At 39.4% G+C, this 22812-nt stretch overlaps 1 protein-coding gene across 1 annotated transcript; it reads left to right on the top strand.

Moving 5' to 3' along the window:
• The first annotated feature begins 641 nt into the window (after window positions 1–641).
• Window positions 642–5882, top strand: LOC139430448 (uncharacterized). Its single transcript, XM_071197490.1, has one exon. The coding sequence runs from the start codon at window positions 642–644 to the stop codon at window positions 5880–5882; it is 5241 nt and encodes a 1746-aa protein (XP_071053591.1).
• The last annotated feature ends 16930 nt before the right edge of the window (window positions 5883–22812 follow it).

Genomic DNA, 22812 nt, shown 5'->3' with positions numbered 1-22812 from the left:
TTATCGGAACCAAAAGTGATAGAAAGTTCAAACATGGCTCAGAACGGCGTATAACGTCATAATATCACGTTTTGGGCACATTTTGTTTTTTATCTCTGTTTAAATTTCATTAGATAAAATTGCATTCTTTTTATTTTTATTTTTCTTATTTTATTTAATTCCATTAGATTGTATATTTTCGTTTTATTTTCGTGCCGAAATTTTTGTGTACGTTCGTTCCGCCCGCAAGTAAAAAAACCAGTTTTCGTTTTCTTAAAAATTGCTGTTACGACACAGAATAAAGTGAGTTTTCAATGATGTTTGGTGCCTTTTCTTTTTCAACAATTTTCGTTCATAAATTTGGTCTCATTGTAGTTCTAAGTGCATATTCAAGACAGTAAAAAAAAGCAAGTATAATTTTCATCAACATTGTCGAGATCACATATTTAGTAGATCAATTTTTTCTTCAAAAACTATCGTGAATAGATTAATCTAAAACAATTTTTTGGTCCTTCGAGCCGGATCTACGTTTGAATTCTTCCGGTCGGATGTAGTTCGCGAGGGTTTGTTCGAATTATTTCGTAAAAACTGACGATTAGGAACTTTTCTTTCGCCATCGGATTTCTTTCATCTTTTAAATAGACATTTTCGGTGTTAGCAAGATGGCTCCGCTCGGTGACGGGACGGACTTGAACCCGTTTTTCGAACGGCAAAATGAAGTATTCGGGCTTATTAAACGAACTATTGACAATTTAAAAAAGATGGGTCGAGCTAATTGGACCCGTGGAGCTGTTCAAAGTCGTCTTGAACGGCTTGAATCAAATTGGAATGACTTTAACGATATCCATAAAAAACTCATTCCATATAAAATCGAATATCTAGATACCGTTTATTTCAAGGAAGATACTTTTACTTTGTGCGAGGACGCTTATTTAGACGCGAAAAGTTTCATGCTTGATTTATTAAACCTAATGCCCGTGCAGGGTTCCGAGGGTTCGGTCGGTCAACCTGTCAATCAAACAGTAGCAACAGAAGCTCCTCTTATCGCTGATACTCCAATGGTGCAAACGGTGCGCGTTTCGTCGGGTTCGAGACATCTTCCCCAGATTCATTTACCCACATTCGACGGCGATTATGCTAATTGGTCGCAGTACCGAGACCTTTTTTACTCTCTGGTTAATGATAACGCCGATATTTCCGATGTTGAGAAGCTGCAATATTTGAAGATGAGCTTAGTTAAAGAGCCGGCTCAGTTAATTAAAAACTTATTAGTAACCAGTGCTAATTTTCAAAGAGCGTGGAATTTGCTCATCGAAAGGTACGAAAATCGTCGCGTGTTGATCGACGCGCAATTATCAATTTTGTTTTCTGCACGTTCGATTAGAAACGAGTCGGCTTACGAACTCAAACGGTTAATCGGTGAAGTAAAGGAGTCGTTGGGAGCCTTAGAATCGCTCGGGTGTCCGGTGAATATGTGGGATCACTTGCTGGTTTACATGCTGGTTCGAAAATTGGACGCGGAAACTGTAAAAGACTGGGAAAAATCAATTGGTCATTCTCGCGATCCTGTGCCATTTGGAGACCTCGAAGAGTTTCTTGTCGGTCGTGTTTATACTTTGGAAGCAATTGAAAAGCTCACAAAAAGTAAACCGCAAACGTTGTCTAAACTATCCAATGTAAAAGTTCATAACGCTTCTGCTCCTACGGCCGGGTGTTCTTTGTGCGGCGGTGCTCATTATATTGCATCATGTCAAACATTCCTCGCGAAAACCGCGGCGCAACGTTCAGAATTGGTACTTAATCGAGGATTGTGTTTTAACTGTTTGGGGCCGCATATCGTACGAAGGTGTCGGGTTTTAAAACGGTGTCGTATCTGCCGAAAGCCTCATCATACCACTCTTCACGAGGCACCACCGGTGACGCAGGCGTTCACCCAAAGAGACGGCTCTGTTCAACCTGAAACAGGTGGCACGTCCAATCAACAACAACCAAGCACAATAAATGCGCAAATCTCAACATCAAGCCATTTACTTCATTCGTACCACATTCACACGCCGGTGATACTAGCTACGGCTTTGATCTTCGTATCAGACTGTCGAGGAGAATCTATAATTGTTCGCGCATTAATTGATCAGGGCTCAGAAGTTTCTTTTATAAGCGAGTCTTTGATGCAGCGACTTCGTCTTCAACGACGATCAGCAAGTGTACCCATCTCCGGCATCGGTTCGCAAAAACTGAGTATCTCCAGTGGTATAACGACGGTTCGGTTGTGTTCGCGTACAAACCCATTTGTATCGTTTAATGAGGAAACTCTAATTCTACCCAAACTTACAGCATATTTACCCCAAAAACGATCAGCTCAAATTCCGTTTGAGCTAACCGATCTTCCGCTAGCGGACCCTGAGTTTACATCGCCTCGAAGAATAGAATTAATTCTTGGTGTTAGTTTATTTTCTAAAATTTTACAATCCGGGGTTAAACGAAGTCGCGACGGCGGTTTGATTGCGCAGCAAACTTCTTTCGGGTGGATTCTTTCCGGAGTTTTGTCGGACCAACCGTTAACAGATTCAAATCCGCACGGATTTCAATGTTCCGTTGATCGAGAGTTTATAGATTTGATTCAACGCTTCTGGAAGCAGGAAGATGATTCTGCTACTGTCCCGCGCCTTTCGACTGATGAACGCGAATGCGAAGAACATTTCGTTCGAACACATACTCGTGAAGATAATGGGCGTTTTGTGGTGCGGTTGCCGTTCAGAAGGTCGCCAAGCGAGTTGGGGGTTTCATATCCGGTTGCCATTCAAAACTTTAAGCGGTTAGAATTGAGATTCGCGCGGAACGAGAAATTTAAAATCGAATATGAACGATTCATAAATGAATACATCGAACTAGGACATATGCGCTGCGTGCCATTAAATTTAAACATTCGTAATTTTTATTTACCACATCACGGTGTCATCCGCGAATCTAGTTCGACGACACGGCTACGAGTAGTATTCAACGGTTCTCAGTTAACTTCCTCCGGGCTTTCGCTTAACGATTGTTTATACACCGGACCTAAGTTTCAAACCGAACTCGTTGATGTACTTTTGCGGTGGAGGCGCCATCCAATTGCTATCGCATGCGACCTCGAGAAAATGTATAGACAAATTCGACTTCATGAAATGGATCAACCATTCCAGCGTATTGTCTGGAGAAATAATTGTTCACAAGAACTTCAAAATTTTGAATTGACCACTGTCACATATGGTCTTTCATGTGCTCCGTACTTAGCAATCCGTTGTTTACGCCAGCTAGCCTCCGAGCATTCTGAAGCGCAACCGTTCGGTGCCGTAATTCTTCAACACGACACGTATGTAGATGATATTCTTTCCGGCGCGGATACCGTCGACGAGGTACAGGAAGTAATTTTCCAATTGACTCAAGTATTAAAGGCGGGCGGATTCACTGCGCGAAAGTGGATATCAAACGTTCCGGCAGCTATTTCCATACTGACGCCCGATTTACTAGCCGAATCTCGTACATTAAATATCGAAGATGACAAGTCTCCTCGAGCATTGGGACTTATGTGGAATAATGCATCTGATCACTTTCTCTTTTGTTTCAACAACCTTTATGACTCTATTGATAAAGTAAATAAACGTACCGTACTTTCATTCATCGCGCGATTGTTCGATCCCCTCGGCTGGCTTTCGCCTCTGATTATTACCGCTAAAATATTCATGCAAAATCTTTGGACTCGTAATCTTGAGTGGGATCAACCACTCCCGGAGGATCTCGAACGGCAATGGAAAACGGTTGTTGATGATTTTCGCGGTGTTCCGATGATAAGGGTACCGCGATGGTTGGGTTTGGGTCGGTCGGTAAATTCGATTCAGTTGCACGGTTTTGCTGACGCGTCCACTAGTGCTTATGGAGCGGTAGTTTATTTGCGTGTTTTTGATAACGAAGAAGTTCGCGTATCCGTCGTGTTTTCTAAAAGCAAAGTGGCGCCGCTTAAAGTTGTCACTATCCCGCGTCTCGAATTATGCGCGTGTGTATTGCTGGTTCGGTTGGCAAGGCGTGTGAGGTCAGCTCTTGACGTTCCCGACATCCCCATTCATCTCTGGACTGACTCTACTGTGGCTCTGGCGTGGATTTGCAGTCAACCATCGAAATGGAAGGACTTCGTCCGCAACAGGGTCACCGAGATCCACGATCTACCGGAGGCGCAATGGCGTTATGTTCCCAGCGGAGAAAATCCCGCCGACTTCGTATCGCGAGGAGTTCCCGTTCGACAGCTTCAGGAGGCGACGCTGTGGTGGTCTGGACCTGCATGGTTGTCTTCATCTTCCGGTGACTGGCCATCTCTCCATCCGGACTTTTCTTCTGAATCAGAACGAGAAAAACGTTCAACTCCTGCATCACATACTGCGACTCCGTCTGATGAAGGGTGGAATCTCAAACACCGATATTCCTCACTCAATAAACTATTACGCGTCACCGCATGGTGTTCGCGAATATTTTCAAAATTTAGTTATGTTTCAGACGTTTTAACACCCGATGAAGTGGATAGGGCTCTAATGTTTTGGGTTCAAGAGTGCCAGCAATTTTCTTTTCGTGAGGAAATTAGAGAGTTGTTGGGCGGTCGAGTAATTTCAAGGTCCAGTCCATTATTCCGTTTATCTCCATTCATCGACGGGAATGGCTCTCTCCGCATTACCGGGAGACTTAGATTCGTAAATCTAGACTGGGATGAAAAACACCCTCTTATTCTACCCAAGAGATCCCGCATCACCGAGTTGTTGATTGACAGCCACCACAGACGAACGTTACATGGAGGAACGCAACTCACCTTATCATCAATTCGACGACGCTTTTGGATTGTCGGGGGTCGTGTTCCAGTAAGAGCTTTTATTCAGAAGTGTATGGTTTGTGCAAAGCAGCGGGTCGTAACCAGTCAACAATTGATGGGACAACTGCCTACACCTCGTGTTACTCCATCTAGACCTTTTCTGCACACCGGAGTGGATTACGCCGGACCATTTCTGCTCCGTACATTCCGAGGACGTGGTGGTAAAACGTATAAGGCTTACTTAATTCTTTTTGTGTGTTTAGCCACGTCAGCTGTGCATCTTGAGCTTGCAACCGATTACACGACTTCCGGCTTTATGGCGGCATACAAGAGATTTTCTGGCCGTAGAGGTATCAGTCGATGTCTATATAGCGACTGCGGAACCAACCTGGTGGGCGCCGATCGGGAACTTCGTTCATTATTCGCAGCAGCTTCGAAAAACTGGAAGGAAATAGCCAACATGCTGGTCGATGACGGTACGAAGTGGAAGTTTAACCCTCCTGCGGCACCACACTTCGGTGGTAAATGGGAGGCCGGCGTCAAGTCTGTTAAGACACATTTAAAGAGGGTGGTTGGTTCTACGTTGCTCACTTATGAGGAATTCTCTACGATCCTTATACAAATCGAAGCCGTCCTAAATTCAAGACCCCTATGCTCGCTGTCCGACGATCCCAGTAGTTACGATGTGTTGACACCGGCTCACTTCCTCATAGGCGGTTCTCTGACAGTAGTGCCAGAACCATCTCTCGTTGACGAAAAGATTTCTCGTTTGTCTCGATGGCAGCTTTTGCAGCGGATGTTGGAGGATTTCTGGAATCATTGGCAAAGATTCTATTTGCAATCAATACAAAATGCCACCAAATGGCATGTTCCTCATAATTTGCCACAAATCGGACAACTGGTCTTAATTAAGGATGAGCGCCTCCCCCCCGGTAAATGGACGCTTGCTCGTATTGAGAAAATTCACTATGGTCCTGATGGACACGCTCGAGTTGCAACGTTAAAAACACCGTCTACAACGTTAACACGTCCCTTCGTTCGTCTGTGTGTCCTCCCTTCAACTGAATAATAGACGCGCCCATTTTAATTATGTAATTTTTATTATATTTTGTTCCGTCGTAACGGTTTGTGATTAATATTTCAGTTTATTTTCATTGAGTACGATTCAGTCACAGTTGATTTCATTTTCCAAATTCAGTTTCCTCTTCCGGAATCTTTGTAATTCCATGTGGAAAATTAGCCGGAAGATCGCGTTCAATTTATATGAGTTTTTTTCTTTTCAATTATTTTTAAATGATTCAAATTATATTTTCTTTATTTTGTATTCGGTTGCCGAATGTTCGGCAAGGCGGGCGGTATGTTTAAATTTCATTAGATAAAATTGCATTCTTTTTATTTTTATTTTTCTTATTTTATTTAATTCCATTAGATTGTATATTTTCGTTTTATTTTCGTGCCGAAATTTTTGTGTACGTTCGTTCCGCCCGCAAGTAAAAAAACCAGTTTTCGTTTTCTTAAAAATTGCTGTTACGACACAGAATAAAGTGAGTTTTCAATGATGTTTGGTGCCTTTTCTTTTTCAACAATTTTCGTTCATAAATTTGGTCTCATTGTAGTTCTAAGTGCATATTCAAGACAGTAAAAAAAAGCAAGTATAATTTTCATCAACATTGTCGAGATCACATATTTAGTAGATCAATTTTTTCTTCAAAAACTATCGTGAATAGATTAATCTAAAACAATCTCCAACATGCTCCAAGATGACATTTGGCCCCTGAATATCACATATATGTTCAACAGAATTACCGGAACCAAAAGTGATAGAAAGTTCAAACATGGCTCAGAACGGCGTATAACGTCATAATATCACGTTTTGGGCACTTTTTGTTTTTTATCTCCAACATGCTCCAAGATGACATTTGGCCCCTGAATATCACATATATGGTCAACTGAATTAAAGGGACCAAAAGTGATAGAAAGTTCAAACATGGCTCAGAACGGCGTATAACGTCATAATATCACGTTTTGGGCGCATTTTGTTTTTTATCTCCAACATGCTCCAATATGTAATTTGGCGCCTGAATATCACATATATGGTCAACAGAATTACCGGAACCAAAAGTGATAGAAAGTTCAAACATGGCTCAGAACGGCGTATAACGTCGTAATATCACGTTTTGGGCGCATTTTGTTTTTTAACTCCAACATGCTCCAAGATGTCATTTGGCGCCTGAATATCACATATATGGTCAACAGAATTACCGGAACCAAAAGTGATAGAAAGTTCAAACATGGCTCAGAACGGCGTATAACGTCCTAATATCACGTTTTGGGCACATTTTGTTTTTTATCTCCAACATGCTCCAATACGATATTTGGCCCCTGAATATCACAAATATGGTCAACAGAATTATCGGAACCAAAAGTGATAGAAAGGTCAAACATGGCTCAGAACGGCGTATAACGTCATAATATCACGTTTTGGGCGAATTTTATTTTTTATCTCCAACATGCTCCAATACGATATTTGGCCCCTGAATATCACAAATATGGTCAACAGAATTATCGGAACCAAAAGTGATAGAAAGTTCAAACATGGCTCAGAACGGCGTATAACGTCATAATATCACGTTTTGGGCACATTTTGTTTTTTATCTCCAACATGCTCCAAGATGATATTTGGCCCCTAAATATCACATATATGGTCAACAGAATTACCGGAACCAAAGGTGATAGAAAGTTCAAACATGGCTCAGAACGGCGTATAACGTCATAATATCACGTTTAGGGCACATTTTGTTTTTTATCTCCAACATGCTCCAATATGTTATTAGGCGCCTGAATATCACATATATGGTCAACAGAATCATCGGAACCAAAAGTGATAGAAAGTTCAAACATGTCTCAGAACGGCGTATAACGTCATAATATCACGTTTTGGGCACATTTTGTTTTTTATCTCCAACATGCTCCAAGATGTCATTTGGCGCCTGAATATCACATATATGGTCAACAGAATTACCGGAACCAAAAGTGATAGAAAGTTCAAACATGGCTCAGAACGGCGTATAAAGTCATAATATCACGTTTTGGGCACATTTTGTTTTTTATCTCCAACATGCTCCAATATGTCATTTGGCGCCTGAATATCACATATATGGTCAACAGAATCATCGGAACCAAAAGTGATAGAAAGTTCAAACATGTCTCAGAACGGCGTATAACGTCATAATATCACGTTTTGGGCACATTTTGTTTTTTATCTCCAACATGCTCCGAGATGTCATTTGGCGCCTGAATATCACATATATGGTCAACAGAATTACCGGAACAAAAAGTGATAGAAAGTTCAAACATGGCTCAGAACGGCGTATAACGTCATAATATCACGTTTTAGGCACATATTGTTTTTGATCTCCAACATTCTCCAACATGTCATTTGGCGCCTGAATATCACAAATATGGTCAACAGAATTATCGGAACCAAAAGTGATAGAAAGTTCAAACATGGCTCAGAACGGCGTATAACGTCATATCACGTTTTGGGCACATATTGTTTTTTATCTCCAACATGCTCCAATATGTCATTTGGCGCCTGAATATCACATATATGGTCAACAGAATCATCGGAACCAAAAGTGATAGAAAGTTCAAACATGGCTCAGAACGGCGTATAACGTCATAATATCACGTTTTGGGCACATTTTGTTTTTTATCTCCAACATGCTCCAAGATGACATTTGGCCCCTGAATATCACATATATGGTCAACAGAATTAAAGGAACCAAAGGTGATAGAAAGTTCAAACATGGCTCAGAACGGCGTATAACGTCATAATATCACGTTTTGGGCACATTTTGTTTTTTATCTCCAACATGCTCCAATATGTTATTAGGCGCCTGAATATCACATATATGGTCAACAGAATTACCGGAACCAAAAGTGATAGAAAGTTCAAACATGGCTCAGGACGGCGTATAACGTCATAATATCACGTTTTGGGCATATTTTGTTTTTTATCTCCAACATGCTCCAAGATGACATTTGGCGCCTGAATATCACATATATGGTCAACAGAATTACCGGAACCAAAAGTGATAGAAAGTTCAAACATGGCTCAGAACGGCGTATAACGTCATAATATCACGTTTTGGGCACATTTTGTTTTTTATCTCCAACATGCTCCAAGATGACATTTGGCGCCTGAATATCACATATATGGTCAACAGAATTACCGGAACCAAAAGTGATAGAAAGTTCAAACATGGCTCAGAACGGCGTATAACGTCATAATATCACGTTTTGGGCACATTTTGTTTTTTATCTCCAACATGCTCCAAGATGACTTTTGGCGCCTGAATATCACATATATGGTCAACAGAATTACCGGAACCAAAAGTGATAGAAAGTTCAAACATGGCTCAGAAGGGCGTATAACGTCATAATATCACGTTTTGGGCACATTTTGTTTTTTATCTCCAACATGCTCCAGTACGACATTAGGCCCCTGAATATCACAAATATGGTCAACAGAATTATCGGAACCAAAAGTGATAGAAAGTTTAAACATGGCTCAGAACGGCGTATAACGTCATAATATCACGTTTTGGGCACATTTTGTTTTTTATCTCCAACATGCTCCAAGATGACATTTGGCGCCTGAATATCACATATATGGTCAACAGAATTACCGGAACCAAAAGTGATAGAAAGTTCAAACATGGCTCAGAACGGCGTATAACGTCATAATATCACGTTTTGGGCACATTTTGTTTTTTATCTCCAACATGCTCCAAGATGACATTTGGCACCTGAATATCACATATATGGTCAACAGAATTACCGGAACCAAAAGTGATAGAAAGTTCAAACATGGCTCAGAACGGCGTATAACGTCATAATATCACGTTTTGGGCACATTTTGTTTTTTATCTCCAACATGCTCCAAGATGACATTTGGCGCCTGAATATCACATATATGGTCAACAGAATTACCGGAACCAAAAGTGATAGAAAGTTCAAACATGGCTCAGAACGGCGTATAACGTCATAATATCACGTTTTGGGCACATTTTGTTTTTTATCTCCAACATGCTCCAAGATGACATTTGGCGCCTGAATATCACATATATGGTCAACAGAATTACCGGAACCAAAAGTGATAGAAAGTTCAAACTTGGCTCAGAACGGCGTATAACGTCATAATATCACGTTTTGGGCACATTTTGTTTTTTATCTCCAACATGCTCCAGTACGACATTAGGCCCCTGAATATCACAAATATGGTCAACAGAATTATCGGAACCAAAAGTGATAGAAAGTTTAAACATGGCTCAGAACGGCGTATAACGTCATAATATCACGTTTTGGGCACATTTTGTTTTTTATCTCCAACATGCTCCAAGATGACATTTGGCGCCTGAATATCACATATATGGTCAACAGAATTACCGGAACCAAAAGTGATAGAAAGTTCAAACATGGCTCAGAACGGCGTATAACGTCATAATATCACGTTTTGGGCACATTTTGTTTTTTATCTCCAACATGCTCCAGTACGACATTAGGCCCCTGAATATCACAAATATGGTCAACAGAATTATCGGAACCAAAAGTGATAGAAAGTTTAAACATGGCTCAGAACGGCGTATAACGTCATAATATCACGTTTTGGGCACATTTTGTTTTTTATCTCCAACATGCTCCAAGATGACATTTGGCCCCTGAATATCACATATATGGTCAACAGAATCATCGGAACCAAAAGTGATAGAAAGTTCAAACATGGCTCAGAACGGCGTATAACATCATAATATCACGTTTTGGGCACATTTTGTTTTTTATCTCCAACATGCTCCAATATGTCATTTGGCGCCTGAATATCACATATATGGTCAACAGAATTACCGGAACCAAAAGTGATAGAAATTTCAAACATGGCTCAGAACGGCGTATAACGTCATAATATCACGTTTTGGGCACATTTTGTTTTTATCTCCAACATGCTCCAATATGTTATTAGGCGCCTGAATATCACATATATGGTCAACAGAATCATCGGAACCAAAAGTGATAGAAAGTTCAAACATGTCTCAGAAAGGCGTATAACGTCATAATATCACGTTTTAGGCACATATTGTTTTTGATCTCCAACATTCTCCAACATGTCATTTGGCGCCTGAATATCACAAATATGGTCAACAGAATTATCGGAACCAAAAGTGATAGAAAGTTCAAACATGGCTCAGAACGGCGTATAACGTCATATCACGTTTTGGGCACATATTGTTTTTTATCTCCAACATGCTCCAATATGTCATTTGGCGCCTGAATATCACATATATGGTCAACAGAATCATCGGAACCAAAAGTGATAGAAAGTTCAAACATGGCTCAGAACGGCGTATAACGTCATAATATCACGTTTTGGGCACATTTTGTTTTTTATCTCCAACATGCTCCAAGATGACATTTGGCCCCTGAATATCACATATATGGTCAACAGAATTAAAGGAACCAAAGGTGATAGAAAGTTCAAACATGGCTCAGAACGGCTTATAACGTCATAATATCACGTTTTGGGCACATTTTGTTTTTTATCTCCAACATGCTCCGAGATGTCATTTGGCGCCTGAATATCACATATATGGTCAACAGAATTACCGGAACCAAAAGTGATAGAAAGTTCAAACATGGCTCAGAACGGCGTATAAAGTCATAATATCACGTTTTGGGCACATTTTGTTTTTTATCTCCAACATGCTCCAATATGTCATTTGGCGCCTGAATATCACATATATGGTCAACAGAATCATCGGAACCAAAAGTGATAGAAAGTTCAAACATGTCTGAGAACGGCGTATAACGTCATAATATCACGTTTTGGGCACATTTTGTTTTTTATCTCCAACATGCTCCGAGATGTCATTTGGCGCCTGAATATCACATATATGGTCAACAGAATTACCGGAACAAAAAGTGATAGAAAGTTCAAACATGGCTCAGAACGGCGTATAACGTCATAATATCACGTTTTAGGCACATATTGTTTTTGATCTCCAACATTCTCCAACATGTCATTTGGCGCCTGAATATCACAAATATGGTCAACAGAATTATCGGAACCAAAAGTGATAGAAAGTTCAAACATGGCTCAGAACGGCGTATAACGTCATAATATCACGTTTTGGGCACATTTTGTTTTTTATCTCCAACATGCTCCAAGATGCCAATTGGCGCCTGAATATCACATATATGGTCAACAGAATTACCGGAACCAAAAGTGATAGAAAGTTCAAATATGGCTCAGAACGGCGTATAACGTCATAATATCACGTTTTGGGCGCATTTTGTTTTTTATCTCCAACATGCTCCGAGATGTCATTTGGCGCCTGAATATCACATATATGGTCAACAGAATCATCGGAACCAAAAGTGATAGAAAGTTCAAACATGGCTCAGAACGGCGTATAACGTCATAATATCACGTTTTGGGCACATTTTGTTTTTTATCTCTAACATGCTCCAATATGTTATTAGGCGCCTGAATATCACATATATGGTCAACAGAATCATCGGAACCAAAAGTGATAGAAAGTTCAAACATGTCTCAGAACGGCGTATAACGTCATAATATCACGTTTTGGGCACATTTTGTTTTTTATCTCCAACATGCTCCAAGATGACATTTGGCCCCTGAATATCACCTATATGGTCAACAGAATTACCGGAACCAAAAGTGATAGAAAGTTCAAACATGGCTCAGAACGGCGTATAACGTCATAATATCACGTTTTGGGAACATTTTGTTTTTTATCTCCAACATGCTCCAAAATGTCATTTGGCGCCTGAATATCACATATATGGTCAACAGAATTACCGGAACAAAAAGTGATAGAAAGTTCAAACATGGCTCAGAACGGCGTATAACATCATATCACGTTTTGGGCACATTTTGTTTTTTATCTCCAACATGCTCCAATACGACATTAGGCCCCGGAATATCACAAATATGGTCAACAGAATTATCGGAACCAAAAGTGACAGAAAGTTCAAACATGGCTCAGAACGGCGTATAACGTCATAATATCACGTTTTGGGCACATTTTGTTTTTTATCTCCAACATGCTCCAAGATGACATTTGGCCCCTGAATATCACATATATGGTCAACAGAATTACCGGAACCAAAAGTGATAGAAAGTTCAAACATGGCTCAGAACGGCGTATAACGTCATAATATCACGTTTTGGGCACATTTTGTTTTTTATCTCCATCATGCTCCAAGATGTCATTTGGCGCCTGAATATCACATATATGGTCAACAGAATTACCGGAACAAAAAGTGATAGAAAGTTCAAACATGGCTCAGAACGGCGTATAACATCATAATATCACGTTTAGGGCACCTTTTGTTTTTTATCTCCAACATGCTCCAGTACGACATTAGGCCCCTGAATATCACAAATATGGTCAACAGAATTATCGGAACCAAAAGTGATAGAAAGTTCAAACATGGCTCAGAACGGCGTATAACGTCATAATATCACGTTTTGGGCACATTTTGTTTTTTATCTCCAACATGCTCCAAGATGACATTTGGCCCCTGAATATCACATATATGGTCAACAGAATCATCGGAACCAAAAGTGATAGAAAGTTCAAACATGGCTCAGAACGGCGTATAACATCATAATATCACGTTTTGGGCACATTTTGTTTTTTATCTCCAACATGCTCCAATATGTCATTTGGCGCCTGAATATCACATATATGGTCAACAGAATTACCGGAACCAAAAGTGATAGAAATTTCAAACATGGCTCAGAATGGCGTATAACGTCATAATATCACGTTTTGGGCACATTTTGTTTTTATCTCCAACATGCTCCAATATGTTATTAGGCGCCTGAATATCACATATATGGTCAACAGAATCATCGGAACCAAAAGTGATAGAAAGTTCAAACATGTCTCAGAAAGGCGTATAACGTCATAATATCACGTTTTGGGCACATTTTGTTTTTTATCTCCAACATGCTCCAAGATGTCATTAGGCGCCTGAATATCACATATATGGTCAACAGAATTACCGGAACCAAAAGTGATAGAAAGTTCAAACATGGCTCAGAACGGCGTATAACGTCATAATATCACGTTTTGGGCACATTTTGTTTTTTATCTCCAACATGCTCCAAGATGTCAATTGGCGCCTGAATATCACATATATGGTCAACAGAATTACCGGAACCAAAAGTGATAGAAAGTTCAAATATGGCTCAGAACGGCGTATAACGTCATAATATCACGTTTTGGGCGCATTTTGTTTTTTATCTCCAACATGCTCCGAGATGTCATTTGGCGCCTGAATATCACATATATGGTCAACAGAATCATCGGAACCAAAAGTGATAGAAAGTTCAAACATGTCTCAGAACGGCGTATAACGTCACAATATCACGTTTTGGGCACATTTTGTTTTTTATCTCCAACATGCTCCGAGATGTCATTTGGCGCCTGAATATCACATATATGGTCAACAGAATTACCGGAACAAAAAGTGATAGAAAGTTCAAACATGGCTCAGAACGGCGTATAACGTCATAATATCACGTTTTGGGCACATATTGTTTTTGATCTCCAACATGCTCCAACATGTCATTTGGCGCCTGAATATCACAAATATGGTCAACAGAATTATCGGAACCAAAAGTGATAGAAAGTTCAAACATGGCTCAGAACGGCGTATAATGTCATAATATCACGTTTTGGGCACATTTTGTTTTTTATCTCCAACATGCTCCAAGATGACACTTGGCCCACTGAATATCACATATATGGTCAACAGAATTACCGGAACCAAAGGTGATAGAAAGTTCAAACATGGCTCAGAACGGCGTATAACGTCATAATATCACGTTTTGGGCACATTTTGTTTTTTATCTCCAACATGCTCCAATATGTTATTAGGCGCCTGAATATCACATATATGGTCAACAGAATTACCGGAACCAAAGGTGATAGAAAGTTCGAACATGGCTCAGAACGGCGTATAACGTCATAATGTCACGTTTTGGGCACATTTTGTTTTTTATCTCCAACATGCTCCAAGATGTCATTAGGCGCCTGAATATCACATATATGGTCAACAGAATTACCGGAACCAAAAGTGATAGAAAGTTCAAACATGGCTCAGAACGGCGTATAACGTCATAATATCACGTTTTGGGCACATATTGTTTTTTATCTCCAACATGCTCCAACATGTCATTTGGCGCCTGAATATCACATATATGGTCAACAGAATTACCGGAACAAAAAGTGATAGAAAGTTCAAACATGGCTCAGAACGGCGTATAACGTCATAATATCACGTTTTATGCACATTTTGTTTTTTATCTCCAACATGCTCCAAGATGTCATTTGGCGCCTGAATATCACATATATGGTCAACAGAATTACCGGAACAAAAAGTGATAGAAAGTTCAAACATGGCTCAGAACGGCGTATAACATCATATCACGTTTTGGGCACATTTTGTTTTTTATCTCCAACATGCTCCAATACGACATTAGGCCCCGGAATATCACAAATATGGTCAACAGAATTATCGGAACCAAAAGTGATAGAAAGTTCAAACATGGCTTAGAACGGCGTATAACGTCATAATATCACGTTTTGGGCACATTTTGTTTTTTATCTCCAACATGCTCCAAGATGACATTTGGCCCCTGAATATCACATATATGGTCAACAGAATCATCGGAACCAAAAGTGATAGAAAGTTCAAACATGGCTCAGAACGGCGTATAACATCATAATATCACGTTTTGGGCACATTTTGTTTTTTATCTAGAACATGCTCCAATATGTCATTTGGCGCCTGAATATCACATATATGGTCAACAGAATTACCGGAACCAAAAGTGATAGAAATTTCAAACATGGCTCAGAACGGCGTATAACGTCATAATATCACGTTTTGGGCACATTTTGTTTTTATCTCCAACATGCTCCAATATGTTATTAGGCGCCTGAATATCACATATATGGTCAACAGAATCATCGGAACCAAAAGTGATAGAAAGTTCAAACATGTCTCAGAACGGCGCATAACGTCATAATATCACGTTTTGGGCACATTTTGTTTTTTATCTCCAACATGCTCCAAGATGTCATTAGGCGCCTGAATATCACATATATGGTCAACAGAATTACCGGAACCAAAAGTGATAGAAAGTTCAAACATGGCTCAGAACGGCGTATAACGTCATAATATCACGTTTTGGGCACATTATGTTTTTTATCTCCAACATGCTCCAATATGTTATTAGGCGCCTGAATATCACATATATGGTCAACAGAATCATCGGAACCAAAAGTGATAGAATGTTCAAACATGTCTCAGAACGGCGTATAACGTCATAATATCACGTTTTGGGCACATTTTGTTTTTTATCTCCAACATGCTCCAAGATGTCATTTGGCGCCTGGATATCACATATATGGTCAACAGAATTACCGGAACCAAAGGTGATAGAAAGTTCAAACATGGCTCAGGACGGCGTATAACGTCATAATATCACGTTTTGGGCATATTTTGTTTTTTATCTCCAACATGCTCCAATACGATATTTGGCCCCTGAATATCACAAATATGGTCAACAGAATTATCGGAACCAAAAGTGATAGAAAGTTCAAACATGGCTCAGAACGGCGTATAACGTCATAATATCACGTTTTGGGCACATATTGTTTTTTATCTCCAACATGCTCCAACATGTCATTTGGCGCCTGAATATCACAAATATGGTCAACAGAATTATCGGAACCAAAAGTGATAGAAAGTTCAAACATGGCTCAGAACGGCGTATAACGTCATAATATCACGTTTTGGGCACATATTGTTTTTTATCTCCAACATGCTCCAACATGTCATTTGGCGCCTGAATATCACATATATGGTCAACAGAATTACCGGAACAAAAAGTGATAGAAAGTTCAAACATGGCTCAGAACGGCGTATAACGTCATAATATCACGTTTTATGCACATTTTGTTTTTTATCTCCAACATGCTCCAAGATGTCATTTGGCGCCTGAATATCACATATATGGTCAACAGAATTACCGGAACAAAAAGTGATAGAAAGTTCAAACATGGCTCAGAACGGCGTATAACGTCATAATATCACGTTTTATGCACATTTTGTTTTTTATCTCCAACATGCTCCAAGATGTCATTTGGCGCCTGAATATCACATATATGGTCAACAGAATTACCGGAACAAAAAGTGATAGAAAGTTCAAACATGGCTCAGAACGGCGTATAACATCATATCACGTTTTGGGCACATTTTGTTTTTTATCTCCAACATGCTCCAATACGACATTAGGCCCCGGAATATCACAAATATGGTCAACAGAATTATCGGAACCAAAAGTGATAGAAAGTTCAAACATGGCTTAGAACGGCGTATAACGTCATAATATCACGTTTTGGGCACATTTTGTTTTTTATCTCCAACATGCTCCAAGATGACATTTGGCCCCTGAATATCACATATATGGTCAACAGAATTACCGGAACCAAAAGTGATAGAAATTTCAAACATGGCTCAGAACGGCGTATAACGTTATAATATCACGTTTTGGGCACATTTTGTTTTTATCTCCAACATGCTCCAATATGTTATTAGGCGCCTGAATATCACATATATGGTCAACAGAATCATCGGAACCAAAAGTGATAGAAAGTTCAAACATGTCTCAGAACGGCGTATAACGTCATAATATCACGTTTTGGGCACATTTTGTTTTTTATCTCCAACATGCTCCAAGATGTCATTAGGCGCCTGAAAATCACATATATGGTCAACAGAATTACCGGAACCAAAAGTGATAGAAAGTTCAAACATGTCTCAGAACGGCGTATAACGTCATAATATCACGTTTTGGGCACGTTTTGTTTTTTATCTCCAACATGCTCCAAGATGTCATTTGGCGCCTGGATATCACATATATGGTCAACAGAATCATCGGAACCAAAAGTGATAGAAAGTTCAAACATGGCTCAGAACGGCGTATAACGTCATAATATCACGTTTTGGGCACATATTGTTTTTTATCTCCAACATGCTCCAATATGTCATTTGGCGCCTGAATATCACATATATGGTCAACAGAATTACCGGAACCAAAAGTGATAGAAAGTTCAAACATGGCACAGAACGGCGTATAACGTCATAATATCACGTTTTGGGCACATTTTGTTTTTTATCTCCAACATGCTCCAATACGAAGTTTGGCCCCTGAATATCACAAATATGGTCAACAGAATTATCGGAACCAAAAGTGATAGAAAGTTCAATCATGGCTCAGAACGGCGTATAACGTCATAATATCACGTTTTGGGCACATTTTGTTTTTATCTCCAACATGCTCCAAGATGACATTTGGCCCCTGAATATCACATATATGGTCAACAGAATTACCGGAACCAAAAGTGATAGAAAGTTCAAACATGGCTCAGAACGGCGTATAACGTCATAATATCACGTTTTGGGCACATTTTGTTTTTTATCTCCAACATGCTCCAATATGTCATTAGGCGCCTGAATATCACATATATGGTCAACAGAATCATCGGAACCAAAAGTGATAGAAAGTTCAAACATGTCTCAGAACGGCGTATAAAGTCATAATATCACGTTTTGGGCACATATTGTTTTTTATCCCCAACATGCTCCACCATGTCATTTGGCGCCTGAATATCACAAATATGGTCAACAGAATTATCGGAACCAAAAGTGATAGAAAGTTCAAACATGGCTCAGAACGGCGTATAACGTCATAATATCACGTTTTGGGCGCATTTTGTTTTTTATCTCCAACATGCTCCAATATGTTATTAGGCGCCTGAATATCACATATATGGTCAACAGAATCATCGGAACCAAAAGTGATAGAAAGTTCAAACATGGCTCAGAACGGCGTATAACGTCATAATATCACGTTTTGGGCACATTTTGTTTTTTATCTCCAACATGCTCCAATACGATATTTGGCCCCTGAATATCACAAATATGGTCAACAGAATTATCGGAACCAAAAGTGATAGAAAGTTCAAACATGGCTCAGAACGGCGTATAACGTCATAATATCACGTTTTGGGCACATATTGTTTTTTATCTCCAACATGCTCCAACATGTCATTTGGCGCCTGAATATCACATATATGGTCAACAGAATTACCGGAACAAAAAGTGATAGAAAGTTCAAACATGGCTCAGAACGGCGTATAACGTCATAATATCACGTTTTATGCACATTTTGTTTTTTATCTCCAACATGCTCCAAGATGTCATTTGGCGCCTGAATATCACATATATGGTCAACAGAATTACCGGAACAAAAAGTGATAGAAAGTTCAAACATGGCTCAGAACGGCGTATAACATCATATCACGTTTTGGGCACATTTTGTTTTTTATCTCCAACATGCTCCAATACGACATTAGGCCCCGGAATATCACAAATATGGTCAACAGAATTATCGGAACCAAAAGTGATAGAAAGTTCAAACATGGCTTAGAACGGCGTATAACGTCATAATATCACGTTTTGGGCACATTTTGTTTTTTATCTCCAACATGCTCCAAGATGACATTTGGCCCCTGAATATCACATATATGGTCAACAGAATCATCGGAACCAAAAGTGATAGAAAGTTCAAACATGGCTCAGAACGGCGTATAACATCATAATATCACGTTTTGGGCACATTTTGTTTTTTATCTAGAACATGCTCCAATATGTCATTTGGCGCCTGAATATCACATATATGGTCAACAGAATTACCGGAACCAAAAGTGATAGAAATTTCAAACATGGCTCAGAACGGCGTATAACGTCATAATATCACGTTTTGGGCACATTTTGTTTTTATCTCCAACATGCTCCAATATGTTATTAGGCGCCTGAATATCACATATATGGTCAACAGAATCATCGGAACCAAAAGTGATAGAAAGTTCAAACATGTCTCAGAACGGCGCATAACGTCATAATATCACGTTTTGGGCACATTTTGTTTTTTATCTCCAACATGCTCCAAGATGTCATTAGGCGCCTGAATATCACATATATGGTCAACAGAATTACCGGAACCAAAAGTGATAGAAAGTTCAAACATGGCTCAGAACGGCGTATAACGTCATAATATCACGTTTTGGGCACATTATGTTTTTTATCTCCAACATGCTCCAATATGTTATTAGGCGCCTGAATATCACATATATGGTCAACAGAATCATCGGAACCAAAAGTGATAGAATGTTCAAACATGTCTCAGAACGGCGTATAACGTCATAATATCACGTTTTGGGCACATTTTGTTTTTTATCTCCAACATGCTCCAAGATGTCATTTGGCGCCTGGATATCACATATATGGTCAACAGAATTACCGGAACCAAAGGTGATAGAAAGTTCAAACATGGCTCAGGACGGCGTATAACGTCATAATATCACGTTTTGGGCATATTTTGTTTTTTATCTCCAACATGCTCCAATACGATATTTGGCCCCTGAATATCACAAATATGGTCAACAGAATTATCGGAACCAAAAGTGATAGAAAGTTCAAACATGGCTCAGAACGGCGTATAACGTCATAATATCACGTTTTGGGCACATATTGTTTTTTATCTCCAACATGCTCCAACATGTCATTTGGCGCCTGAATATCACAAATATGGTCAACAGAATTATCGGAACCAAAAGTGATAGAAAGTTCAAACATGGCTCAGAACGGCGTATAACGTCATAATATCACGTTTTGGGCACATATTGTTTTTTATCTCCAACATGCTCCAACATGTCATTTGGCGCCTGAATATCACATATATGGTCAACAGAATTACCGGAACAAAAAGTGATAGAAAGTTCAAACATGGCTCAGAACGGCGTATAACGTCATAATATCACGTTTTATGCACATTTTGTTTTTTATCTCCAACATGCTCCAAGATGTCATTTGGCGCCTGAATATCACATATATGGTCAACAGAATTACCGGAACAAAAAGTGATAGAAAGTTCAAACATGGCTCAGAACGGCGTATAACGTCATAATATCACGTTTTATGCACATTTTGTTTTTTATCTCCAACATGCTCCAAGATGTCATTTGGCGCCTGAATATCACATATATGGTCAACAGAATTACCGGAACAAAAAGTGATAGAAAGTTCAAACATGGCTCAGAACGGCGTATAACATCATATCACGTTTTGGGCACATTTTGTTTTTTATCTCCAACATGCTCCAATACGACATTAGGCCCCGGAATATCACAAATATGGTCAACAGAATTATCGGAACCAAAAGTGATAGAAAGTTCAAACATGGCTTAGAACGGCGTATAACGTCATAATATCACGTTTTGGGCACATTTTGTTTTTTATCTCCAACATGCTCCAAGATGACATTTGGCCCCTGAATATCACATATATGGTCAACAGAATTACCGGAACCAAAAGTGATAGAAATTTCAAACATGGCTCAGAACGGCGTATAACGTCATAATATCACGTTTTGGGCACATTTTGTTTTTATCTCCAACATGCTCCAATATGTTATTAGGCGCCTGAATATCACATATATGGTCAACAGAATCATCGGAACCAAAAGTGATAGAAAGTTCAAACATGTCTCAGAACGGCGTATAACGTCATAATATCACGTTTTGGGCACATTTTGTTTTTTATCTCCAACATGCTCCAAGATGTCATTAGGCGCCTGAAAATCACATATATGGTCAACAGAATTACCGGAACCAAAAGTGATAGAAAGTTCAAACATGTCTCAGAACGGCGTATAACGTCATAATATCACGTTTTGGGCACGTTTTGTTTTTTATCTCCAACATGCTCCAAGATGTCATTTGGCGCCTGGATATCACATATATGGTCAACAGAATCATCGGAACCAAAAGTGATAGAAAGTTCAAACATGGCTCAGAACGGCGTATAACGTCATAATATCACGTTTTGGGCACATATTGTTTTTTATCTCCAACATGCTCCAATATGTCATTTGGCGCCTGAATATCACATATATGGTCAACAGAATTACCGGAACCAAAAGTGATAGAAAGTTCAAACATGGCACAGAACGGCGTATAACGTCATAATATCACGTTTTGGGCACATTTTGTTTTTTATCTCCAACATGCTCCAATACGAAGTTTGGCCCCTGAATATCACAAATATGGTCAACAGAATTATCGGAACCAAAAGTGATAGAAAGTTCAATCATGGCTCAGAACGGCGTATAACGTCATAATATCACGTTTTGGGCACATTTTGTTTTTATCTCCAACATGCTCCAAGATGACATTTGGCCCCTGAATATCACATATATGGTCAACAGAATTACCGGAACCAAAAGTGATAGAAAGTTCAAACATGGCTCAGAACGGCGTATAACGTCATAATATCACGTTTTGGGCACATTTTGTTTTTTATCTCCAACATGCTCCAATATGTCATTAGGCGCCTGAATATCACATATATGGTCAACAGAATCATCGGAACCAAAAGTGATAGAAAGTTCAAACATGTCTCAGAACGGCGTATAAAGTCATAATATCACGTTTTGGGCACATATTGTTTTTTATCCCCAACATGCTCCACCATGTCATTTGGCGCCTGAATATCACAAATATGGTCAACAGAATTATCGGAACCAAAAGTGATAGAAAGTTCAAACATGGCTCAGAACGGCGTATAACGTCATAATATCACGTTTTGGGCGCATTTTGTTTTTTATCTCCAACATGCTCCAATATGTTATTAGGCGCCTGAATATCACATATATGGTCAACAGAATCATCGGAACCAAAAGTGATAGAAAGTTCAAACATGGCTCAGAACGGCGTATAACGTCATAATATCACGTTTTGGGCACATTTTGTTTTTTATCTCCAACATGCTCCAATACG

This window comes from Onthophagus taurus, chromosome 7, assembly GCF_036711975.1.
Source record: "Onthophagus taurus isolate NC chromosome 7, IU_Otau_3.0, whole genome shotgun sequence".
Classification (NCBI taxonomy): domain Eukaryota; kingdom Metazoa; phylum Arthropoda; class Insecta; order Coleoptera; family Scarabaeidae; genus Onthophagus; species Onthophagus taurus.
Note: the sequence above shows the minus strand (reverse complement) of the source record. Positions and strands in the feature narration are given on the sequence as shown.